General features: G+C 40.6%; 1 protein-coding gene across 4 annotated transcripts; it reads left to right on the top strand.

The window, feature by feature from the left end:
• Positions 1 to 450: 450 nt before the first annotated feature.
• On the top strand, positions 451 to 21,813 carry LOC142497347 (uncharacterized). Of its 4 annotated transcripts, none has more exons than XM_075605014.1 (20): positions 451 to 1,146; positions 1,296 to 1,380; positions 3,658 to 4,087; positions 7,835 to 7,893; positions 8,311 to 8,875; positions 9,706 to 9,764; positions 10,279 to 10,840; positions 11,311 to 11,369; positions 11,787 to 12,339; positions 13,029 to 13,087; positions 13,589 to 14,135; positions 14,669 to 14,727; positions 15,257 to 15,773; positions 15,953 to 16,067; positions 17,743 to 17,885; positions 18,616 to 18,745; positions 18,851 to 19,060; positions 20,206 to 20,354; positions 21,203 to 21,325; positions 21,598 to 21,813. In XM_075605014.1, the coding sequence occupies exons 3-20, from the start codon at positions 3,697 to 3,699 to the stop codon at positions 21,615 to 21,617; spliced, it is 4,320 nt and encodes a 1,439-aa protein (XP_075461129.1). In that variant the 5' UTR covers positions 451 to 1,146; positions 1,296 to 1,380; positions 3,658 to 3,696; the 3' UTR covers positions 21,618 to 21,813. The 4 variants fall into 4 exon arrangements, 3 of the variants coding, with proteins under 3 accessions (XP_075461129.1, XP_075461147.1, XP_075461136.1); XM_075605032.1 differs by having other exon boundaries at positions 21,601 to 21,813; XM_075605021.1 differs by having other exon boundaries at positions 1,304 to 1,380.
• The last annotated feature ends 207 nt before the right edge of the window (positions 21,814 to 22,020 follow it).

Here is a 22,020-nt window from a genome sequence, read left to right on the forward strand (position 1 = left end):
TAAATATCCACAAAAGAAGACAAAGGATTCCTAATTTGCACTCATGATTACATATTTATTAATTTACAAAATTTTGAAATTAAACAAGCATACAGATCTTAATATGTGAATAAGTTGCTGCTATAATCATCAGTGGGAAGATAATTTAATAGAAGGGACTATGTTCTAAATATTTATACTCCTTCATATGTGTTGGACAAGATATATACAGTATCCGGTTTGGCTATAACATTAGCAGTAATCCTACAATGCTAATATATATGAAAATGCAGTGACTATGGTGTATCTAGCCAGGGGTGGCTAACTCCAGTCCTCAAGGGCCACCAACAAGTCAGGTTTTCAGGACACTCCCTGCTTCAGCACAGGTGGCTCAGTCATAATGACTGTTCCACTGATTGAGCTCCTGTGCTGTAGCAGGGATATCCTTAAAACCTGAACTGTTGCTGGCCCTTGAAGACTGGAGTTGGCCACCCCTGGTGTGTGTGTTTGTGTGTGTGTACAAATACAGAGGAGGTTACATATTTACAGCATAGTCCTTCCTATTAAATCATCTGCCCCACAGGTGACCAGGATATAGACAGTGACTGTGGCGCTCCCTCTGAATGATATCAAAATCATTGCCCCTCTGGAGTCTTTTCGTGAAAACATTCTCTGTTGTTTCACTTAAGGTCTCCATAGTATCACCTAGTTCTTCCATCTACAAGGTGACTTTTCGGGGTACAGGTAAACTTCAATATTAGGGTTGCTGCCACCAGTGAGGGAAAGTGAAAGGATATAGACTTTAACTGTTGCACTCACTCTGAATGTCGGTACATGCATCCTGTTGTCCATTTCACCGTTGCCTCCACAAGCTCTCCGACAGCGGTCCCGCTGACGGACGCGGAAGCAGGAGGAAACCACAAAGGAGGTCCCAAGACGGCTGCTACACATGCTGGAGCGTGTTGTTTTTCATGTGAGTCACTATATACTCATACTTTTTATTATTAAACTGCATTTATTTTATCTGTGCCTTGTGACTGTCGTCCTTATTGGGATTGCTGGAGGGAGACGCGGGTCGTCCACCATTATAGCTGCCGGTGTACTGAGTGACCTATCCAGATCTGTGTACAAAGAAATATACTGATGGGAAGGGGCTCACACATGGCCGTGAGTAGAATTATTTATATTCTCATACCCCATCCCAAAGAGACTGTTCTATTACTATATTGGTTTAAAACATCACTGTTACTGTGTGTTTAAATATATATCTTCTATATCCACATCGTGCGCTCACCATATACTACATCTCACCGGAGGTGACCAGTCAAGGACATTTTGTCGTGGCCAAATGGGCGTGGTGACTCTCTGTTTCCCCAGAAGCTTCCTCCGCCGACCGCTAAGGTAAGTAAACCCCTTAAACTAAAACACCATACCCTAAGCCCTTACCTTAAAACCCCCAACCCTAAAAACCCTTACCCTAAGCCTTTACCCTAATACCACCTACCCTCAGCCATTACCCTAAAACCTTCTACCCTAACCTTTAAATTAACCCTCTACCCTAAAACTCTTAAATTAACCCTTTGCCCTTAAATGTCCCCCCTACTCTAACCGCTAAAACCCTTGCATTAACCCCTACTCTAACCAGTAATAAAACTTGCCTTAGAAGAGGCCGGCGGTGGAGTTTAAGAGCGAGACGGCTGTAACCAAACGTCACATTCTGCAGGTGACTGTAGCAGCATCTTATTCACATATTAATATCAGAGTCTTTCCGAGTTCCTCTTGGTTAATATACTGTATCTCCACATTTGTATATTTTCTATTTGTAAATAACAAATATGTCATTAAGAATACTTTGATTTCTTGTTTTGCGGATATTTTTAAAACTCCCGTTGACTTCCGTTGGGAGGAGGGAATTATTTTCAGCAAGACGGCAAAACAAATATTTTTGAAGTGAAACTTCTTTAGTGGCACCTAGTCAATTTTGATGGAACAAAACTCCTTCATGGAGACGAAAATGTGAAACGGAAATGACGTCACGCTCCTAACGGCCGCCGCTCCCCCCACACGCCCGCTGACGTGAAACTTCCTTACTGTACTGTACTACATTTTGATGGGACAAACCTGCATCGTGGAGACGCAAAAGTGAAACGGATGTGAGGTGCAAGTGACGTCAGTGTTGGCAGATGAGGCCAACACTTACCTCCATGCCCACATTCGGGAGTGGGGTGGGAAGATATAGGAAGAGCGCTGAGTGCGCGCGCGCGCACACGCGTTACCGTGCGCATGCACACGCGCTACTGTGCCCTGTCGCCTCCTGCTCTGGTCCGGTAACGGGGGGGCTTGAGTGTGCTGTGTCTCCCGTGCTGAGCGCGCGCGTGCACACACGCGCGTTCCCGTGACCCCGTACCTCCAGGGGGCTGACTGCAGCAGGACAAACAGCCGTGTCCGCAGCTCTGCCGGGGGGAGAGAGTGGGGGCTGCTCCGGCCATGTACCTTCACGGGGGGGGGGAGCTGCTCAGGAGACTCAGACAGAGCCCCCCGTGTCCGCAGCTCCCAGGGGGTTGGGGGAGTCAGGAGAGAGGGGGGGGAGGAAGGACACAGAGAGAAATACACACACACAAACAAAGAGAGACACATACACTGACACACACATACATACACACACTGACTGACACACGCACACACTGACTGACTTATACACATACACAGACTGACACACACCCTGTGATGTGCCGAACACCGTCCCCCGAGTGATGTGCCTATCCCCTCCAGTGAGCAGCCGAGCACCCCCACAAAGCCTGCAGCTCCATCGGGGGGGGAGCTCACACAGAGCCCTCAGTGTCCGCAGCTCCACCGGGGGTGTCAGGAGAAGGGGGGGAACGGGGGGGCAGGACACAGAAAGAAACACACACAACACACAGAGAGAGAGAAACACACACACACTGACTTACACATGGAATTCAGTGACTATAAATATAGACGTGCAAATAGCTAAAGCACGCGGTCAAACTTCTTTGTGTTTTGGAACTGAAATTGTGTTTTGATTTTTAATTAAAAACATCACCATCACAAATACAATTTCTGTGACAAAAGACATAGAAGTTTCACTTAAAATGCGCGTGCTCGGCACACACAATTTTTTTTCCAACTAAAAATCAGGGAATGCCATAAATAGGGCGAGATTGTCAGTATGGATTTAGGACCAAGTGGTAAAATACTTTTTAGTACTGTATATAAGGCTTATTGTGTCATTGTAGGCACTTACTTTGTAAATTATTTCCATATGTATAGCTTATTGGTAATATGAAAAAACACTAGTATTTAAAATTTGATACATGAATTCTGCCTTTAAAAATGCAATTGTACCGAAACAGCTGAAAAATACCTGATTGTCAGAATATAACTAACCAATGGTCTTCCTTAAACATATCTAACCAAGATAATACTAAAAGATCAACTACTGTAATGCCAGTGGATACGTTTAAGGATGTAACGTGTCACTACCATTAGTACACTTATATCCCTGGGGGGACTGGCTCCTTCAACATGCCCATGCCATTAGTCCTCTTTGGTCCTAGGAGGAATTGCCCCTTTAAGATGATGCTGTGTGTACTGTAGGATAAGGATTCTGTAGATGATGTCGCTGTTACCACTTGCATTCTAATATTACATCACCAGATAGAATGAAGGAACCATCACTAAGTTCTTTAGCTGCTGATGACATCTTTATGGAACCTTGGGTGTTGCCACAGAGACATAAAAATCAAACCAAGACAACTTCAGTTGGCTTCTGAAAGAAGACAGACTAGTGGATGCATTAAGCAAATAATGATGGATCCCACAACCTTGGGATCTTCTGAACACACAAGTTGTGTCACTGACATTATCAAGAACAGTGAGGGTACCACCATGGATGAAGAGTATGGACAGCATGGGAAAGAGGGCAGGTTAGGTGTAGGAGAGACCACGGGCATAATGCCAGAGATAGCACCAGTGGTGACTTCAAGTTATGAGACAGCCCATAACATTGATCTTCAACTGGAGATTCAGACAACTTCAACACACGAGGATTACCCTGTCAAGATCATCGAAGAAAAACAGACTTCAGGTGAGTACATGAAACAAATACAGGGATTCCTCATGTGTCCATACAGGTTAAACACCATTGAAATCTATTTATAAAACCAGTTTAGTGCCGACCACCCACTGCCTTTTATCTACTGCAGGGGTGCACAAACTGGGGGGCGGGAGATTTTCAGGAGGGGCCGTGGCATTTAAAGAGGCCCTGCGCTCTTCCCCACAACATTTAAATTAAATGTAACTCCTATATTTTGAAATGGAGACAAAATGATTAACAGTAGCAGAGAATTTGATACCTACCATTATAAAACCATACTATATTATAATTCCTATTGCTTCATATGAGAGCTCCATATAATGCCTCTTATTGATCCATGTAACTGCTCTCTATAACTCTACTTATTGATCCATGTAACTGCTCTCTATAACTCTATTTATTGATCCATGTAACACATTTCTTATTTTATTGTTACATAAAAGCATTCTGTATATATTCTCCTATTTCTCCATATAACAGCACTCCTCTATAGGGCCTATTCTAGTAGCTCTGAAGTTGTCATTACCAAACCGCGCGGTTTTACATGTTCAGAAGTCACAGATTTATATGTGAGGAAAAAACATTCTCTGTTGCAAATTGCATCATTTAAACCGTGTCTTTAAAAAATGCCAAAACACGGTTAAATTAACAGCCAAACCGCACGGGTTGTGTTTTGTTTTGAAGCAGAGTGAACATACTGTAAGAAATGTTTGATGCTACATTTTGAGTTGGTATAATTTGTTACCACATACTGTACATTCTTATTAGGTTCATGAACAATAATAGATAAATAGGAACTATTAAGGCTGCAGAACAAATCAATCACAAAAATAGTCAATAATATGTGGGTAACCTTTGTGTACATTCTCCCAAATGAGGTGCATTACAAATAAGTGACATATTTCCCATTAAGATATTTCAAAGCTAACTAAGAGGGCGTTTTCCCCTTACCTAGAAACAGAGTGGTCACTATTTGTATTATATTGAAAGATTTGGGGCCTCATGCAGAGAGCAGCGAATTTTAAAAATGGCGAATTTCATAAAAAGGAGCTTTTTTGGAGAGTTTTAATCTCCATATGCAGAAAAGTGCGAATTCTGCTATGTTTAACATGGATGCGTCTGGCGAGTTTAAATTGGCGAGATGCGCGCTTCGGAAACATGTAAAAACAAATTCGCGCCTTTTTTTTTCCCTTTGCAATGGCCGCGAGCGCCAGTTTTTTTTGGCGAGGCAAAACGGAGACAATCGCGCCATTTTATTGGCGCGAACAGCCGCTAGATGCCGTTCGCGCCTCTCTGCATACGGATATATTTTAAACTGGCGAGATTGCGGTTCTCGCCAGCCGCGAGGCGAGTTTTACAAACAGAAATGAAAAATTGGCGCGATTTTCGGAAATCTCCATTTTCTGCTGTTTTCTGCGCGATTATCTCCAAAAAATGGCGAATTTCGAAAATTCGCTGCTCTCTGCATAGGCCCCATGATGTGAAAAATCTTTGAACATAATATGCAACCTCCAGTATAGCAAACGTCACTATATATTGTACAGTATATATACACTGATTGTTACCAATAAGATAGTTCTTGACAGCTATAGAAGGTTAGAAGACTTATGCCAGTTGCACTATTACACAAATGTTTTCGATTGGCAATTATGAACATTTGTGTGCCATGTTGTCACAGACATGCAGCGTTTAGTTTATAATCGAGCCTTCGATGGGAGGGTTAATAGGCAGCTACTTGTGATTACGCACCACTATGGTGCATGGAAGGAGTGGCATAGTGTGTTAATGTACTAACTCTGCATACAATCACACTGCAGCAGAGCTGACTTGAAATCCCAGTGTGATCTAATTGTGGTCATGGGCAAATTAATTATAACCTTAACAGTGCAGGGACTCATGCCTAAAAAGATTATATGTACAGTACTCATTACCAGTCACTTGACAAAGGCCTAAGTGAGGCCGTAACGTTGTGTATTATGAATAAATTATTTTGCTAAACACCCGTGGAGCCCTGGATCATCTTTCCTGTTGCTGTATACTTGGATTGCTGCAGATAGGCCATCCTTGACCCAGGAGCTCCAGCATTGTGCGCAAGTATTGCATTTTTTGCTTTTATTTGCACTGTTTTTGTGTGCTACATACCCACATACCTTTGCATACTGCTATAAAAGATACATATTATTATTAATTATAATATTAGTTGATATTATTATTTGTAGTAGTGGGGATTATAGTTTCTATGTACTGTTTTGTGGTATAGGCCTATTGCTATTTCTATAGGGGACAATGTACATCATCAGTTAAATTTTATTGTCAAATGGGTAAAATTAATATAGAATACTTAATAACACATATACTGTAGATCAGTTCATGTTCTACAGCCCAGAAATTACTTTTGGGGCTTTTATGGGTGCAAAAACGCATCTATTGAGGCTATGGTGGCATGAAAACAGTGGTTTTGATAACAGAGCTATGAGAATTACAGTTTTCGTCAAAAAATGCGAGTTGGAAACTTTTTGGACAAAGCGATCGGATTGGCAGAGCTGGAGTGAAATCACATCTTTTCCGCACGTGTTGCACATGCGAGAAGGGCTGAGGGAATAGCAAAGCATGTCAATCCCATCGGAAAGGGCTCTTTATACACGGATTAACCCAACTCACTGTTACGAGTCTAGGCCTCAATAACTCTTCTTCTGACTCCATGTAACCAATTTCTCGAACTCCTCTTTATTAATTTCTATTGACGCATCCTAAATCACAAACTTACACAAACAGCAAAATCAGTGTAAAGTACTTTAAACCGTGAGCCCAAAGACACACTGGATGAAAATGTCTCTGTTAGGGCCACATGCACTTAACTCTGTTCAACCTACAGTAAAATAACGTTTTGTTAAACCTAGACTATGCGCTTAAGCAAATAAAGTAACGTCAACCCAGTGCCACTCCTTAAATAACGTATGGTTATTTTATTCCCGTTAGTGCCAACTACTGTATATGCAAAAGAGAGCCGTTCCCCCTAACATCGCATATCCACTAAATATCATTCAGGTCAGCACAGGGAATTAACACCAGGTTATTTAGGTCATTCGTAAAGATGGCGTTACCTCCCTGCAGAGCCTGAAATACTTTGCATATCCATATTAACATATATCCTCGGTATTACATAGTTACATAGTAGATGAGGTTGAAAAAAGACTTCCGTCCATTTGAAGCTAATGCACGATTAGTGCTAAATTAATCTAACATTAACCCTATGCCAGGGGTGGCCAACTCCAGTCCTCAAGGACACCAACAGGCCAGGTTTTCAGGAAATCCCTCATTCAGCATGCGTGGCTCAAAGAGTGGCTCAGTCTTCAACAGCACCAATTACAGTAAACTGAAGCAGGGATATCCTAAAAACCTGACCTGTTGGTGACAATTGAGGACTGGAGTTGCCCACCCCTCCACTATACTAAAGAGATATGCTAAGGTTGTTTGTTCTGCATATAATTAGCGTAGTGGATTTGGGTCAAACTCAGGGAAAATAACGTCCATTACTATTTTAGATAACCCAGTATTATTTGTTCTGGTTTAGTGGAGGTTGGTGCATCTGGGCATCAGCATCAATATAATGCCCTGATTATGGTAACATGTTTTAACCCTTTAGTTGCCCACACAAGTGTTAAATAGACAATATAAAATACATTAAACACCTGCTATTTTCCCTCTGATTTAAATATCTATGATTCTATTTTTCAGATGACGTTTTTGAACAAAACAAAACCTCACAGGAAGGAGATTCTTTGACTGAGCAAAAGGTGAGGAATGTTTTTGGCTCCTAATGCTCCATAAAATCGCACCCTATAACACCTCCTATTACTCCTGTATCTCTTAAGTTTTCATATAACTTTTCCCTAAAAAGGGTGCATGTATACAAATAAGAAATGAAGGGGGCTTCATAAATAAATATATTGTCTCTATTCAATAAGTTTGGTAGTTTTTGGCAGGTTGCAACTGCTATTGTCTGCGGACCTCATTGAATTAGGGTCATAGATGGATAAACCCTCCATAACAGGTCCACTTTGGAAGCAACATGCATATTAATAATGGTATTACGTATTATATTGTCACTTACTAAAAGAAAAAGCTATGAGAGGGACCCTCACCCATTCACAGAACATCTCACAAATCACAAATTATTGTCCAAAATTCATAACTCCCATTTTTTTTTCTAGATGGGTTATTCAATGGAAAACATGAATGTGGAAAGCACTAGGAATGATAATGTGGAGGAACTGGAAAAGATAGAACAGAAAGTTGACTTCAAGGGATTGGAAACTGGATCATCAGAAGAAGTTCCAACCAATAAGGAGGCTCAGATAACCTGCTGTCCTCCAAATGACACTGATAGTATTGCAGATACTATAGGATTCGTTGTACCAGGAGAGTGGGGTGTTGAAAAACCTTTAGTGCCAACCAGCAGAGAAGACCACTGTTATTCCTATGCGATGGGAGGCTTATACCCAGATATAAAACAGAAGAAAAGGATACACAGAGTGAAGAAGGCTGTGAATGATAGATTTACAGATACTATGGAGGTGTCAGAACTTCAGCCCTCAACAAAGAAAGTTATTCCAATTATATTCCAAGAAGAGGCCAAAGATGATGGCAGTGATTGTGATAAGACATCAAAAGTCTCTCACTTGGGAATGTCACAATATTCTTGCACGGATACCTTTTATAAAGGATTATTGTCAGAGGATATGTTAACTTCTCTGCATAATGATGATAGTAATACAGGTAGGTGGCCTGCAAAGTCACAGGACAAATCAAGTTCCTGTAAAGTCTATTTTGCTATTCTTTTGGCTGTTGTCAAATATCAGAATGACATTGGCCAGTAAATCTGAATTTCCATATTCATGTTATTTAGTTTCTTTAGGTTTAATACATATTCTCTAAATCGTATAACTCCTCCTATTGCCCCATATAAGAGCTCCCTATAACTTCTCTTTTTTAACTTCTATTAACATATCAAATCACAAGCTTACTCGCACAGTGCCACAAAGATGGAAAACACCTTCATATGTGGATCCTAAGGCCTCGACCAGGCTCCCCGCTAGCGTGCTGAGGCGCGCTGAGGCTCAGGGAAAGCGGGTGCTTTCCCTGGCCTTGCGGGTGCTTTCCCTGCGCGCCGTCAGGGGGCGGGCCGGGGGCGGGCCAGTGGCGTCACGAAGCTGGTTCGCCCTCATTGGGCAAATCGCTCATGTGACCGGCCCTGCGCGCCGGCAAGCGGGGAAATGTTAAAATTCCCTAAGACCTACACTTCCGCGCGCTTGCGGAAGCGTAGACGAGCCCCTACTAAAGCCGCTCTAATTGCGGCTGTAGGGGCTCAGTGCTGAGCGGGAGCGCGCCTCAGCGCGCCTCCGCCAGCACGCAGTAAGCATGGCCGAGGCCTAAGACACACAGAATGAAAATGTCTCTAGGAAGCATACATATAATGCCCTGATACTGTAGCATTGTTTAATTAACCGCTGTGTTGAACAAGCAAAAGGGTTAAGCAGACAATATAACATACATTCAACACTGATTATTTTCTCTCTGATTTAAATATATATGATACTGTTTTTCAGATGATATTTTTGAACAAAACACAACATCACAGGAAGACGAATCTTTGACTGAGCAAAAGGTGAGGAATGTTTTTGTCTCCTATTGATCCATAAAATCACTCCATATAACTCCTCTTATTGCTCCTGTAGCTCCTAGGGCTTCATATAACCTTACCCTAAAACCCCTCCTATTGGTACTTGAAACTGTTCCCTACAACTCCTTCATAACTTCTCCTGTTTAACTCTATAACTGTTAACTACAGTGTAACTCCTGCCTCTCTCCATAGGCAGGTACACGTATAAAAGTAAGAAACAAAGGGGCCCTCATAAATATATTGTCCCTATTCAATTACTTTGGCAGGTCGCAACTGCCATTCTCTAATGACCTTTTTGAATTAGGGCCATAAATTGATAAACCCTCGGTTACAGGTCCACTTTGGAAGCAACATGCATATTAATAACCATATTAAGTATTATATTGTCACTTACTAAAAGAAAAGGCTATGAAAGGAACAGCCACACATTCATATTCATAGAATATCTCGCAAGTCACAAATTATTGTCCAATATTCATAAACACTTATTTTTTTCTAGATGGGTCATTCAATGGAAGACATTAATATGGAAAGCATGAGGAATGATAATGTGGAGGAACTGAAAAAGATAGAACACAGAGTTGACTTCAAGAGATTGGAAACTAGATCATCAGAAGAAGTTCAAACCAATAAGGAGGCTCAGAAAACCTACTGTCCTCCAAACGACACTAATAGTATTGCAGATACTATAGAATTTGTTGTACCTGGAGAGTGGGGTGTTGAAAAACCTTTAGTGCCAACCAGCAGAGAAGACCACTGTTATTCCTATGCGATGGGAGGCTTAGACCCAAATCTAAAACAGAAGAGGATACACAGAATGACGAAGGCTGTGAATGATAGATTTACAGATACTGTGGAGGCTTCAGATCTTCAGCCCTCAACAAAGGAAGTTCTTCCAACTATATTCCAAGAAGAGGCCAAAGATGATGGAAGTGATTGTGATAAGACAACAAGTGTCTCTCACTTGAGAATGTCACAACATTCTTACACGGATACCCTTTATAAAGGATTATTGTCAGAGGATATATTGACTTCTCTCCATAATGATGATAAAAATACAGGTAGGTGGCCTTCAAAGTCACAGAACAAATGAAGTTCCTGAAAAATCCATTCTCCTATTTTTTTGGCTGTTGTCAAATCTCAGAATGACATTGGCCAGTATATCTGAAATTATGTATTCATGTTATTTAGTTTCTTTTGGTTTAATTCAATAAATCTTATAACTCCTCCTATTGCTCCATATTAGATGTCCCAATAACTCCTCTATATTAACTTCTAGTGACATATCAAATCACAAGCTTACGCGCACAGGTCGTCAAAGATAGAAAATAACTTCATATATAGACCCTAAGAGACAGGGTGAAAAGGTCTGAAAAATGCATAAATATAATTCCCTGATATTGTAGCATTGTTTAATTAGCCATTCTGTTGAACAAGCAAAAGGGTTAAGCAGACAATATAAAATACATTAAACACCTGCTACTTTCTCTGATTTAAATATCTATGATATTGCTATGATATTGTTTTTCAGATGATGTTTTTGAACAAAACAGAACTTCCCAGGAAGAAGATTATTTGACTGAGCAAAAGGTGAGGAATGTTTTTGGCTCCTATTGCTCCATAATATCGCTCTCTATTACTCCTGTATCTCCTTTTACTGTAGTTCTTCATATAACCTTTCCCTTAAAAGGTTGCATGTTAAAAAATATGAAAGGAAGGGGCCTTCAGAAATAAATATATTGTCCATATTCAATAACTTTGGCAGTTTTTGGTAGGTTGCAACTACCATTGTCTACAAACCTTATTGAATTAGGGCCATAGATGGATAAACCCTCAGTAACAGATCCACGTTGGAAGCAACATGCATATTAATAACGGTATTACTGTAGGTATTATATTGTCACTTACTAAAAGAAAAAGCTATGAGAGTGACCATTACCCATTCACAGAACATCTCACAGGACACAAATTATTGTCCAAAATTCATAACCACCTTTTTTTTTCTAGATGGGTCATTTAATGGAAGACATGAATGTGGAAAGCACTAGGGATGATAATGTGGAGGAACTGAAACAGATTGAACAGAAAGTTGACTTCAAGGGATTGGAAACTGGATCATCAGAAGAAGTTCCAACCAATAAGGAGGCTCAGATAACCTACTGTCCTCCAAAGGACACTGATAGTATTGCAGATACTATAGGATTTATTGTACCAGGAGAGTGGGGTGTTGAAAAACCTTTAGCGTCAACCAGCAAAAATCACCAATGTTGTTCCTATGTGATTGGAGGTTTAGACCCAAAACTAAAACCAAAGAAAAAGAGACAAAAAGCGAAGAAGGCTGTGAATGAGAGATTTACATATAAAGTGGAGGTGTCAGATCTTCAGCCCTCAGCAAAGGATGCTCTTCCAATAATATTCCAAGAAGAGGACAAAGAAGATGGAACTGATGATGATAAGACAATAAAAGTCTTACAGTCACAAAGATCTTGCACAGATGCCGTTTATAACGCATTATTGTCAGAGCCCATGTTAGATTCTCTACATGATGATAATAATACAGGTAAGTGACTTTCAAAGTTACAGAATGAATCCATTTCCAAAATGTCCATTCTTCTATTCTTATTACTGTTGTCAAATATCAGAATTACATTGGCCAGTGTATCTGAATTTCTATATTCATGTTATTTTGTTTCTTTTGGTTTAATACATATTCTCTAAATCTTTTAATACCTCCTATGGTGCCATATAAGCGCTCCCTATAACTCCTTTTGCTCCATGCAACCACTCTATAATTCCAATTGTTACATGTTACTGCTCTATATAACTGCTCTTTACTAACTCCTATTAACACGTCAAATCACAAGCTTACGCGCACAGGGCCACAAAGATGGAAAATACCTTCATATGTGGACCCTCAGACACACGGAGTGAAAATGTGTCTAAAGCTGCGCTTCTACTGCCAGTGACGTCGCCGCGTGCGCTTATAGTAGGCACGGCACAATGGTTTGGTCGCGATCGCTGGAAGTCACTTCAATTTGATTTTTCCAGCGACCGCAGCATGACATCAGCGTCGCCAGCGACAGCACCATAAGCCCGGCCTAAGAAGCATAAACGCAATACCCTGCTACTGTAGCATTGTTTAATTAACCGTTCTGTTGCTTGAATAAAAGGGTTAAGCAGACAATATAAAATACATTAAACACCTGCTATTTTCCCTCTGATTTAAATATCTATGATTCTGTTTTTCAGATTACATTTTTGAACAAAACAAAACCTCACAGGAAGAAGATTCTTTGGTTGAGCAAAAGGTGAGGAAAGTTTTTGGCTCCTATTGCTCCATAAAAATGAGTGCCTAAATCTCCTCCTATTGCTGCTCTAGCTCCTCCTACGACTTCATATAACCTTTCCCTAAATCTCCAATTTGTTTGCAAAACCGCTCTCTACAACTCCTTTATAACTTCTCCTGTTTAACTATTTTACTGGTCCCTACAGTGTAACACCTGCATATCTCCATATAACCAATCTTAATAAGGTTCACGTATAAAAGTAAGAAATGAAGGGGCCCTCATAAATAAATATATTGGCCGTATTCAATAAATTTGGCAAGTCGCAACTGCCATATGGACCTCATTGAATTAGGGTCATAGATGGGCAAATGCGTGGTAACAGGTCCACTTTGGAAGCAACATGTTTATTAATAACCATATTAGGTATTATATTGTCACTTACTAAAAGAAAAAGCTATGAGAGAGACCCTCACAAGTCACAAATTATTGTCCAAAGTGTATACCCACCTCTTTTTTTCCTAGATGAGTCTTTCAATGGAAAACATGACTGTGGAAAGCACTAGGGATGATAATGTGGAGGAACTGAAACAGATAGAACAGAAAGTTAACTTCAAGGGATTGGAAACTGGATCATCAGAAGAAGTTCCAATCAATAAGGAGGCTCAGATAACCTACTGTCCTCCAATGGACACTGATATTATTGCAGATACTATAGAATTCGTTATATCAGAAAAGTGGGGTGTTGAAAAACCTTTAGCGCTAACCAATAGAAAAGACCAATGTTGTTCCTATGCGATGGGAGGCTTAGACCCAAATCTAAAACCGAAGAAAAAGAGACAAAGAGTGAAAAAGGCGGTGAAAAATAAAGTTACATATAATGTGGAGGTGTCAGATATTCAGCCCTCAGCAAAGGAAGTTCTTCCAATAATACTCCAAGAAGAAGCCAAAGATGATGGAAATGATAAGACAACAAAAGTCTTCCAGTCACAAAGATCATGCACAGATGCCGTTTATAACGCATTATTCTCAGAGCCCATGTTAGCTTCTCTACATGATGATAATAATACAGGTAAGTGACTTTCAAAGTTACAGAATGAATCAATTTCTAAAATGTCCATTATCTTTTTTTTTTTTTTTTTTGGCTTTTGTCAAATATCAGAATGACATTGGCCAGTAAACCTGAATTTCTATATTCATGTTATTTCGTTTCTTTAAGTTTAATACATATTCTCTAAATCCTATAACACCTCCTATGGCACCATATAAGCGCTCCCTATAACTCCTATTGCTCCATGCAACCACTCTCTATAACTCCAATTGTTACATGTAACTACTCTATATAACTCCTCTTTATTAACTCTATTAACATATCAAATCACAAGCTTAAGCGCACCAGGCCACAAAGATGGAAATACCTTCATATGTGGACCCTCAGACACGGAATGAAAATGTCTCTAAGCATAAATTTAATGCCCTGATACTGTAACATTGTTTACTTAACCGTTCTGTTGCTTGAGCAAAAGGGTTAAGCAGACAATATAAAATACATTAAACACCTGCTACTTTCCCTCTGATTTAAATATGTATGATTCTGTTTTTCAGATTACATTTTTGAACAAAACAAAACCTCACAGGAAGGAGATTCTTTGACTGAGCAAAAGGTGAGGAATGTTTTTGCTCCTATTGCTCCATAAAACCACTCCATATAACTCCTCCTTTTGCTCCTATAGCTCCTCCGAGGGCTTCATATAGCCTTTCCCTAAAACCCCTCCTATTTGTCTTTAAAGTCGCACCCTACAACTCCTTCATAACTTCTCCTGTTTAACCATATAACTGATAACTACAATGTAACTCCGACCTATCTCTTTATAACCAGTCTTAAGAAGGTGCACGTGTAACAGTAAGCAATTAAGGGCCCCTCATAAATAAATATATTGTCCCTATTCGATAACTTTGGCCGTTTTTGACAGGTTTCAACTGCCATTTTCTACAGACCTCATTGAATTAGGGTCATAGATGGATTAACCCTCGGTAACAGGTTCACTTTGGCAGAAACATGTATATTAATAACCATATTAGGTATTATATTGGCACTTACTAAAAGAAAAAGCTATGAGAGTGACCCTTACCCATTCACTGAACATCTCACGGTCAAAAATTCAATATTCATAAACACCTATTTTTTTCTAGATGGGTCATTCAATGGAAAACATGACTGTGGAAAGCACTAGGGATGACAATGTGGAGGAACTGAAACAGGTAGAACAGAAAGTTGACTTCAAGGGATTGGAAACTGGATCACCAGAAGACGTTCCAACCAATAAGGAGGCTCAGAAAACCTGCTGTCCTCCAATGGACACTGACAGTATTGCAGATACTATAGAATTCGTTATAAAAGGAGAGTGTTGTCCTGGTGAGATGGGAGGCTCAGGCCCAAATCGAAAAGAGAAGAAAAGGAGACAAAGAGTGAAGAAGGCTGTGAATAATAGATTTACAGATAATGTTGAGGCGTCAGATCTTCAGCCCTCAAGAAAGGAAGTTATTCCAATGATATTCCAAGAAGAGACTGAAGATGATGGAAGTGTTGGTGATAAGACAACAAGCGTCTCTCAATTGAGAAGGTCGCAAAGATCTTGCAAGGGTGCCCGCTATAAAGCATTATTGTCAGAGGGCATGTTAGCTTCTCTTCATGATGATAATAAAACAGGTATGTGGCCTTCAAAGTCACAGGATGAATCAAGTTCCTGAAACACCCCTTTTTTTGTTCTTGTAACTTTTATCACATATCAGAATGACGTTGGCCAGTATATCTGAATTTCTATATTCATGTTATTTCATTTCTCTTGGTTTAATACATACTCTCTCAATCACATCAACACTTTGTAGGGAAACCCAACTCAAAAAGACTCAGATCATCTGTGGAGAAAGACACGTGGGAAACAGTCCTAGGCGGGCCTGGTCTGAATAGAAAAATAAAGTCCCATGAAGATGTTGCTCCGGGGTAAGTTGCAGCATCAACCATTCAGATGTAGCCAGACTCATCCTTCCTAGTAATACCACAACATATCCAGTTTTAAAACTGAATAGCAGAATTTCAATAGCATTTAATGGCAGTGATAGTGCAGAATATAATAATTAAAAAAGTGTGTGTGTGACAAGCACTACATTTTAAGTGAAACCTCTTTGTCTTCTTTCACTGTTTTGTCACAGAAATTTTATTTGTGATGATGATGTTTTTAATTAAAATCAAAACACAATTTCAGTGAGAAAGACGTTTGACTTAGAACGTATGTGTGGGGCAACCCCCCCCCCCCCCCCCGGTTTAGCTATTTGCACATCTATATTTTTACTAACTGTGATTTCCTCGTGACTGTGTGTGACTGTCTGTGGGTGTAGGTGTGTGTGTCAGTGTCAGTGTCTGTGTGTGTGAGACAATGTGTGTGTGTGTGTGTGTGTGAGACTGCGTCTGTGTGTGTGGGACAATGTGTGTGTGTGTGTGTGTGTGACTGTGTGTGTGTGTGTGTGTGACAGTGTCTGTGTGTGTGAGACAGTGTCTGTGTTACAATGTGTGTGTGTGTGTGTGTGTGTGTGTGAGACAGTGTGTGACTGTGTGTGTGTGACACTCTGTATAGCATTGGGAGTGGGCCCACCTGTGCAGCAGAGAGTTTGGTGTGGGCCAGGCATAGGAAGGTGTCCAGGTGCTGAACATGGGAGTTGTGGCCGAGTTTGGGATCCTGAACTCACACTAACAGCACATTCGGAGGGGGAAGATGATTATTGGTTTCTGCGCATGTGCGGTGAGGCATGCACGGCTTACAAACTTCTCTTCTGCACAGGCACTGCCTACAATCTCCGTGTGGCCTAGAAGGTTGTTATGCGCATGCATGTGCGTCACTCCCGTCATGGTTTTTCATTACAACACAAGAGATTTTTCCAATCAAAACTCTGTACAGTAGGTGCGAGCAAAGATGTTTCCCTTCAATATATATTGTTTTGCAACAATGGGAAATTCCACAACTGGAACATGAGTGGTGTCAAGAAAATAAACTGGAATGTGCAATTTCATATGTTTTAAGCGGCATTATAGTCAGTGTTAATGCCTTTACTCAATGAACCCCTTTCCTAAAAATGCCAAAATCACCATATGGAGTTTCTTATTATTCTCTTTAAAAAAGTGTTTATAAAGCTCTCATACACACAGGCCCGTCCCTAGGTTATCTGCCGCCCTTAGGCAAGCACTATTAAGGCCCCACCCCACTTCAAAGAAACAAAGATAGAAAAAATTCCTCCTCAAAATAAATCTCCCCCACCCCCTTGTTGCAGGGGGTCTCGAGAACTGAACCATAGTAACTTCACCTCCGGGACCCCCTGCATCCTGAGATACTTACCTCCTTAGGGGGTGCCGATATCTCCTGCTCAGGTTTAGTGCTGCTACACTTTCCCTCTTGCTGACCCCCGGGACCCTTTGCCGCCCCTAGCCGGCGCCTTACCTGCTTACCGTCTAGGAACGGGCCTGCTCATACTGCTTCCATTGAGATTTCTATTTGATTAGTATTTAACTGTCTATGCACCAGGTTTGATGCTCATAAACTTAAATGAATAGCCCTGAGGATATTATATATTCCGAGAATTGATTCAGTTTCTCTCTGATTTTTTTCGCACTGTTCTGTTTTTAGATTAGCCCAGCTAGAAGAAAAATGTGAAAGTAATCACCATACAGAGCAGTGCAGTGTGATATCTGACCAGGAAGACTTAGCAATACTAAAAAGGAAGAAAGCTAAATATAATGGATCTGTTCAGAAGCAGCAAAGCAAGAGAGGTGATGGTCAGCAGCACAGGATATTATATAGACAGAGGAAGGGAGCAGAAATAGTGACAGAATTTCCCTGCATCAATAACCCAATTTCTATATTCCATTATAAGGAATCTTTAGTCTTTTAAAATGCTTTTTGGGGAACCCAACACCCCAAATCTTGGACATCTTTCTTTGTGCACCGGATAGGGAAAGGGACCTACATGATTTAAGCCTTATTACAAATTACAACCCATAGACCTTAAGGATATCTAATGTCAACTATTCCCTGTAGAAGACAAGCCCTCCTGTGATCAACTATCTGTAATAGACTAAGAAAATACCCTTCCCCTACTATTCCTAGCAACATTATTATTGTCAACTAGTAACTGTAACACATTAGGTCAAGGTATCCTGTGTCATCTACAACCTGTAGTAGGGCAAGATACTTTATCATCTACAACCTCTAGTAGGAGATGATACCTCAGTCACATACAGTACAACCCTGACGGTCAACGGTAGAAGAGAGATGCAAGAGGAAAGCCAGGAGAGGGCTTTGTTGTGATACCTGGGTGGACGTGATACTCACTGTCACCTACTCCCCCTCATTCCTAGCAGGACAAGATACCTCTTGTAATTTAATATTACCCATGAAAGACAAAATACCCACTGCACACAATACACCCAGACTCCACTACTAGCAATAGTAGGAGAAGACGCTCTGAATAACAGGATGTTTTCTGGGGTTTTTTTGCAGGTTCTCAAGCACAAAATGCGAAGCGCTCAAACAAAATAAAAGGTTCTGTCCAAAACAGGAGCTACAGAAATGAAAGCAACAACAACAAAACGATGGAGAGGGATGTTAGAAATGCAGACGTGGATTTTTGGTAAGGTTAAAACCTCAGTCCCATTTTGCTTTTAGAAATAGTCTTTACTTTTCCAGGAAATGAGAGTATTACTAGCTTGCTATAAACCAGGGATTCTTCTTACAGGAACATGCCCGCTCTCTGGGTCTTACCTCGCTGGACTTCCGCCTGTTTAAGGATAGACCCGCAGGGAGAGGCAGAGTCCGGATACGAGGCAGCAGAGCGAGCAGGCCAGCGCGCCTTCCTGGAGCATGCTGAAGCAGCGAGAGGAAGGCGAGGCACAGAACTTCGTAGCTACAGAAAAAGGAGCACGTCCCAATGTGAGCTATCAATTCGGTAAGCTTGCAGTATCACTGTGTTCTTATTGTTACCAGTTACCAGTCTGTGGATCATGCTCTAGGCAGAAATGTGCAACTCCAGGCCTCAAGGGCACCATCAGGTCATGTTTTCAGTATATGGCTGCTTCAGCACAGGTGGCTCAATCAGGGATATCCTGAAAACCTGACCTGTTGGTGGCCCTTGAGGACTGGAGTAGCCCACCCCTGCACTATTGGGTAGTACACTATTCAGCAGAGTGAGAATATTGGTGCAAAATTGCCTTAAAACGGAAGACAGATACTGTAGCAGCGCCACTACTTATTATTAGAAATGTCTTTCACACTTTCCTCCTGAATTTTGTATTTTTGGTGAAAGTTCATGTTGGCGTGAAATGCTTCTATCTTACGCCCATTTACGTCTGTTGGAATTTGCAATGTTCATTCACTTTCAATGCTTGACGATTTAGTTTCCAAAGGTTATATCTGCAAATTTCACCTGGTTGATGAACTAGGGCAAAAGAATTGCACATTTCTATCCGACGTATCCGATAAGAGGTATCCGTGCAAATAGTGATTCCCTGTATCAAAATATCCCATTTCTTCTGCATATACTAACAATATTAGTTACTCTATTCTACTTGTGGAGAGAACTAAATCACCTAGTGTCGATGGTATATAAAGAGATAGGGACATTCATTTTATCACCTCTAGCTAATTTTCCATGGGTTGAACGATCTGCTTAGTGAGTAAAGATACTGACTAAAAACAATGACATTGATTTTGAATCAAGGGGCCCTGGTTCAATTCCTGGTGTCAGCGAGGTTGCGCGAGACAGCAGGTAAGGAGGGAGTGCGCCGCGGAGGACACGCTTCCTGATTCCTTACAGTAATCTAAGCCCGAAACGCGTCAGAGTTCTTTCCTTAACCCATCTACCATTGATGTCTACTATGTCACACACAAAATAAATTGATTTTAATCTTGTTGTACGTGCTGTAAGCAGTTTTTTCTCCTTTGCATGCTGTGCACCGCATCTCTCCACTGTGGATTACATTGCTATATCTAAACTACAATAAATTATTCAGCCTTAAAGAAATACTTAATGATAGAAAAAGTTTCTGTTCTGCATTTCTAACAGCGATCACTCTCTTCCTTTTTGAATCCCAGACTAACAAAGCTGAGAAGACTTGAAAAGCAGCCGCCTACTCCTCTCCCCGAGCACTTCTACTGTCCTGTAACATTTCAGCGGCAACACATATCAGCTCTGAAATTACATGACGTGACTTGTCATTTGCCTGCTGAAGACCTCATGCACTGTGAGTAAAACGGCACGTTCTTATTTTGCAAATCACTGCGTACATATTGTTGCTTAATAAATACAATTATACATACATTCACACATACAGTATATATCCATCTCATTAGGAAATGTGACTGCATGGGGCTGTCCCATTTGCATGATAAAGCGCCATTTTATCGTGCAGCGCGGTACAATGAGGATACAGAGTTATGTATATTACATAAAGTTACATACCAAATAAGCACAGAGAAGTGCAAACAGATACAGAAGCTAATATGGGCCCTGCTCCGGGGAGCTTACACTCTACAGGGGACATGGGGCAATGGTGAAACAGAAGGTAAAGTGCCTGCTCATAGTGGGGTGGAGTATGACTCAGGAAGGAGTATGGTTCAGCCGCACAGCTGATTATTTTAAGGTTTGGGGGTGAGGATGTTTGGGGGGGTTTGGACTTGTAGCTATATTGGTCCTGGAGAACTGATTCGTTGTCATACATTGTAGGGGACCAGTGTAAGTGCTCTTTATAGATGAAATTGTCGTGTAAGGAGCTTGACAGTTCACGGCTGAACACTTAATGAAGGAACCCATGAGTTTTTAAAAGCTCTGTACACTATAGATTGCCAATTATACTTAACAAGCCATAACTCCTCCCAGAGTCCAGATGTCTCACTGGATTATTTGTTACTGTATATGTTTTGGCTCCTCATTGTAGATGTTTCCTTTCTAAAAGTAATAGCTTTTTGTTAAAGACATCTACTATATCTGCTATCCCAGTCTCCACTGGCTGAAAATGTCCCATGTTCACTTGCTGCTGGTTTTAACATTCACAATGCTTATCCAAATAACACCTCTTATCTCTATTTTCAGGTTCTTATAAGGACTTCAGGGAGCGAATGCTTGGAATTTATAGTGGAAATGCGAGTGAGACCCCAGTTCTGCATATTATTCCTGCAGAAGAGGAGCAGACTTCTACTGAGAACCAATCTCTGGGTAATTTATTTGTGTCGTGTTACAGCTGAGATTGAAAATATTTACTAGTTTGAGTTTTCTTAAACTACTTGCTATAACGTAACAAGGAGGTAACTTCTCCCTAACGCCTCCTATTGCCCCATATAACCGCACCCTCTAACTCCTTTTATTGCCCCATATAACCGCACCCTCTAACTCCTCCTATTGCCCCATATAACCGCACCCTCTAACTCCTCCTATTGCCCCATATAAACGCCCTCTGTGACTCCCATTGTGATTCTCTTTGTATTTAGCAGACCGAAGCACAAGCTAATTGCCGCAAAGCTGTAATCCTTCTGAATCAGGACCTGCACTTCCAGAACTAAAAATTCCCAGGATCCTCCGAAAAAAGGAATTATTAACTTTACACAGAAAGATCTGATTTATACTTGAGACCAGCTTTACTTAAGAAGACATTTGGAACTAATATTTTAAAATGTAGCAACTTTAGATATATATTTTTAAAGATGCCGATATTTGAATATTAACACTCTTTCTTTTGCATTAGTTGTAAATAAATAAATATAATAAAATAAATATATTTAAAAAAAAATAAACTTACATTAACTTTTATTACTTATTCTATGTTCTATTTGTGTCCGGAATTGTTCTTTGAACAAATAAATATCATCCAGGGTGCTGGAGGGAAACAAAAATCACCCGGGTGGCTGCAAAGT

The sequence above is a fragment of the Ascaphus truei genome, chromosome 1, assembly GCF_040206685.1.
Source record: "Ascaphus truei isolate aAscTru1 chromosome 1, aAscTru1.hap1, whole genome shotgun sequence".
NCBI classification, from domain to species: domain Eukaryota; kingdom Metazoa; phylum Chordata; class Amphibia; order Anura; family Ascaphidae; genus Ascaphus; species Ascaphus truei.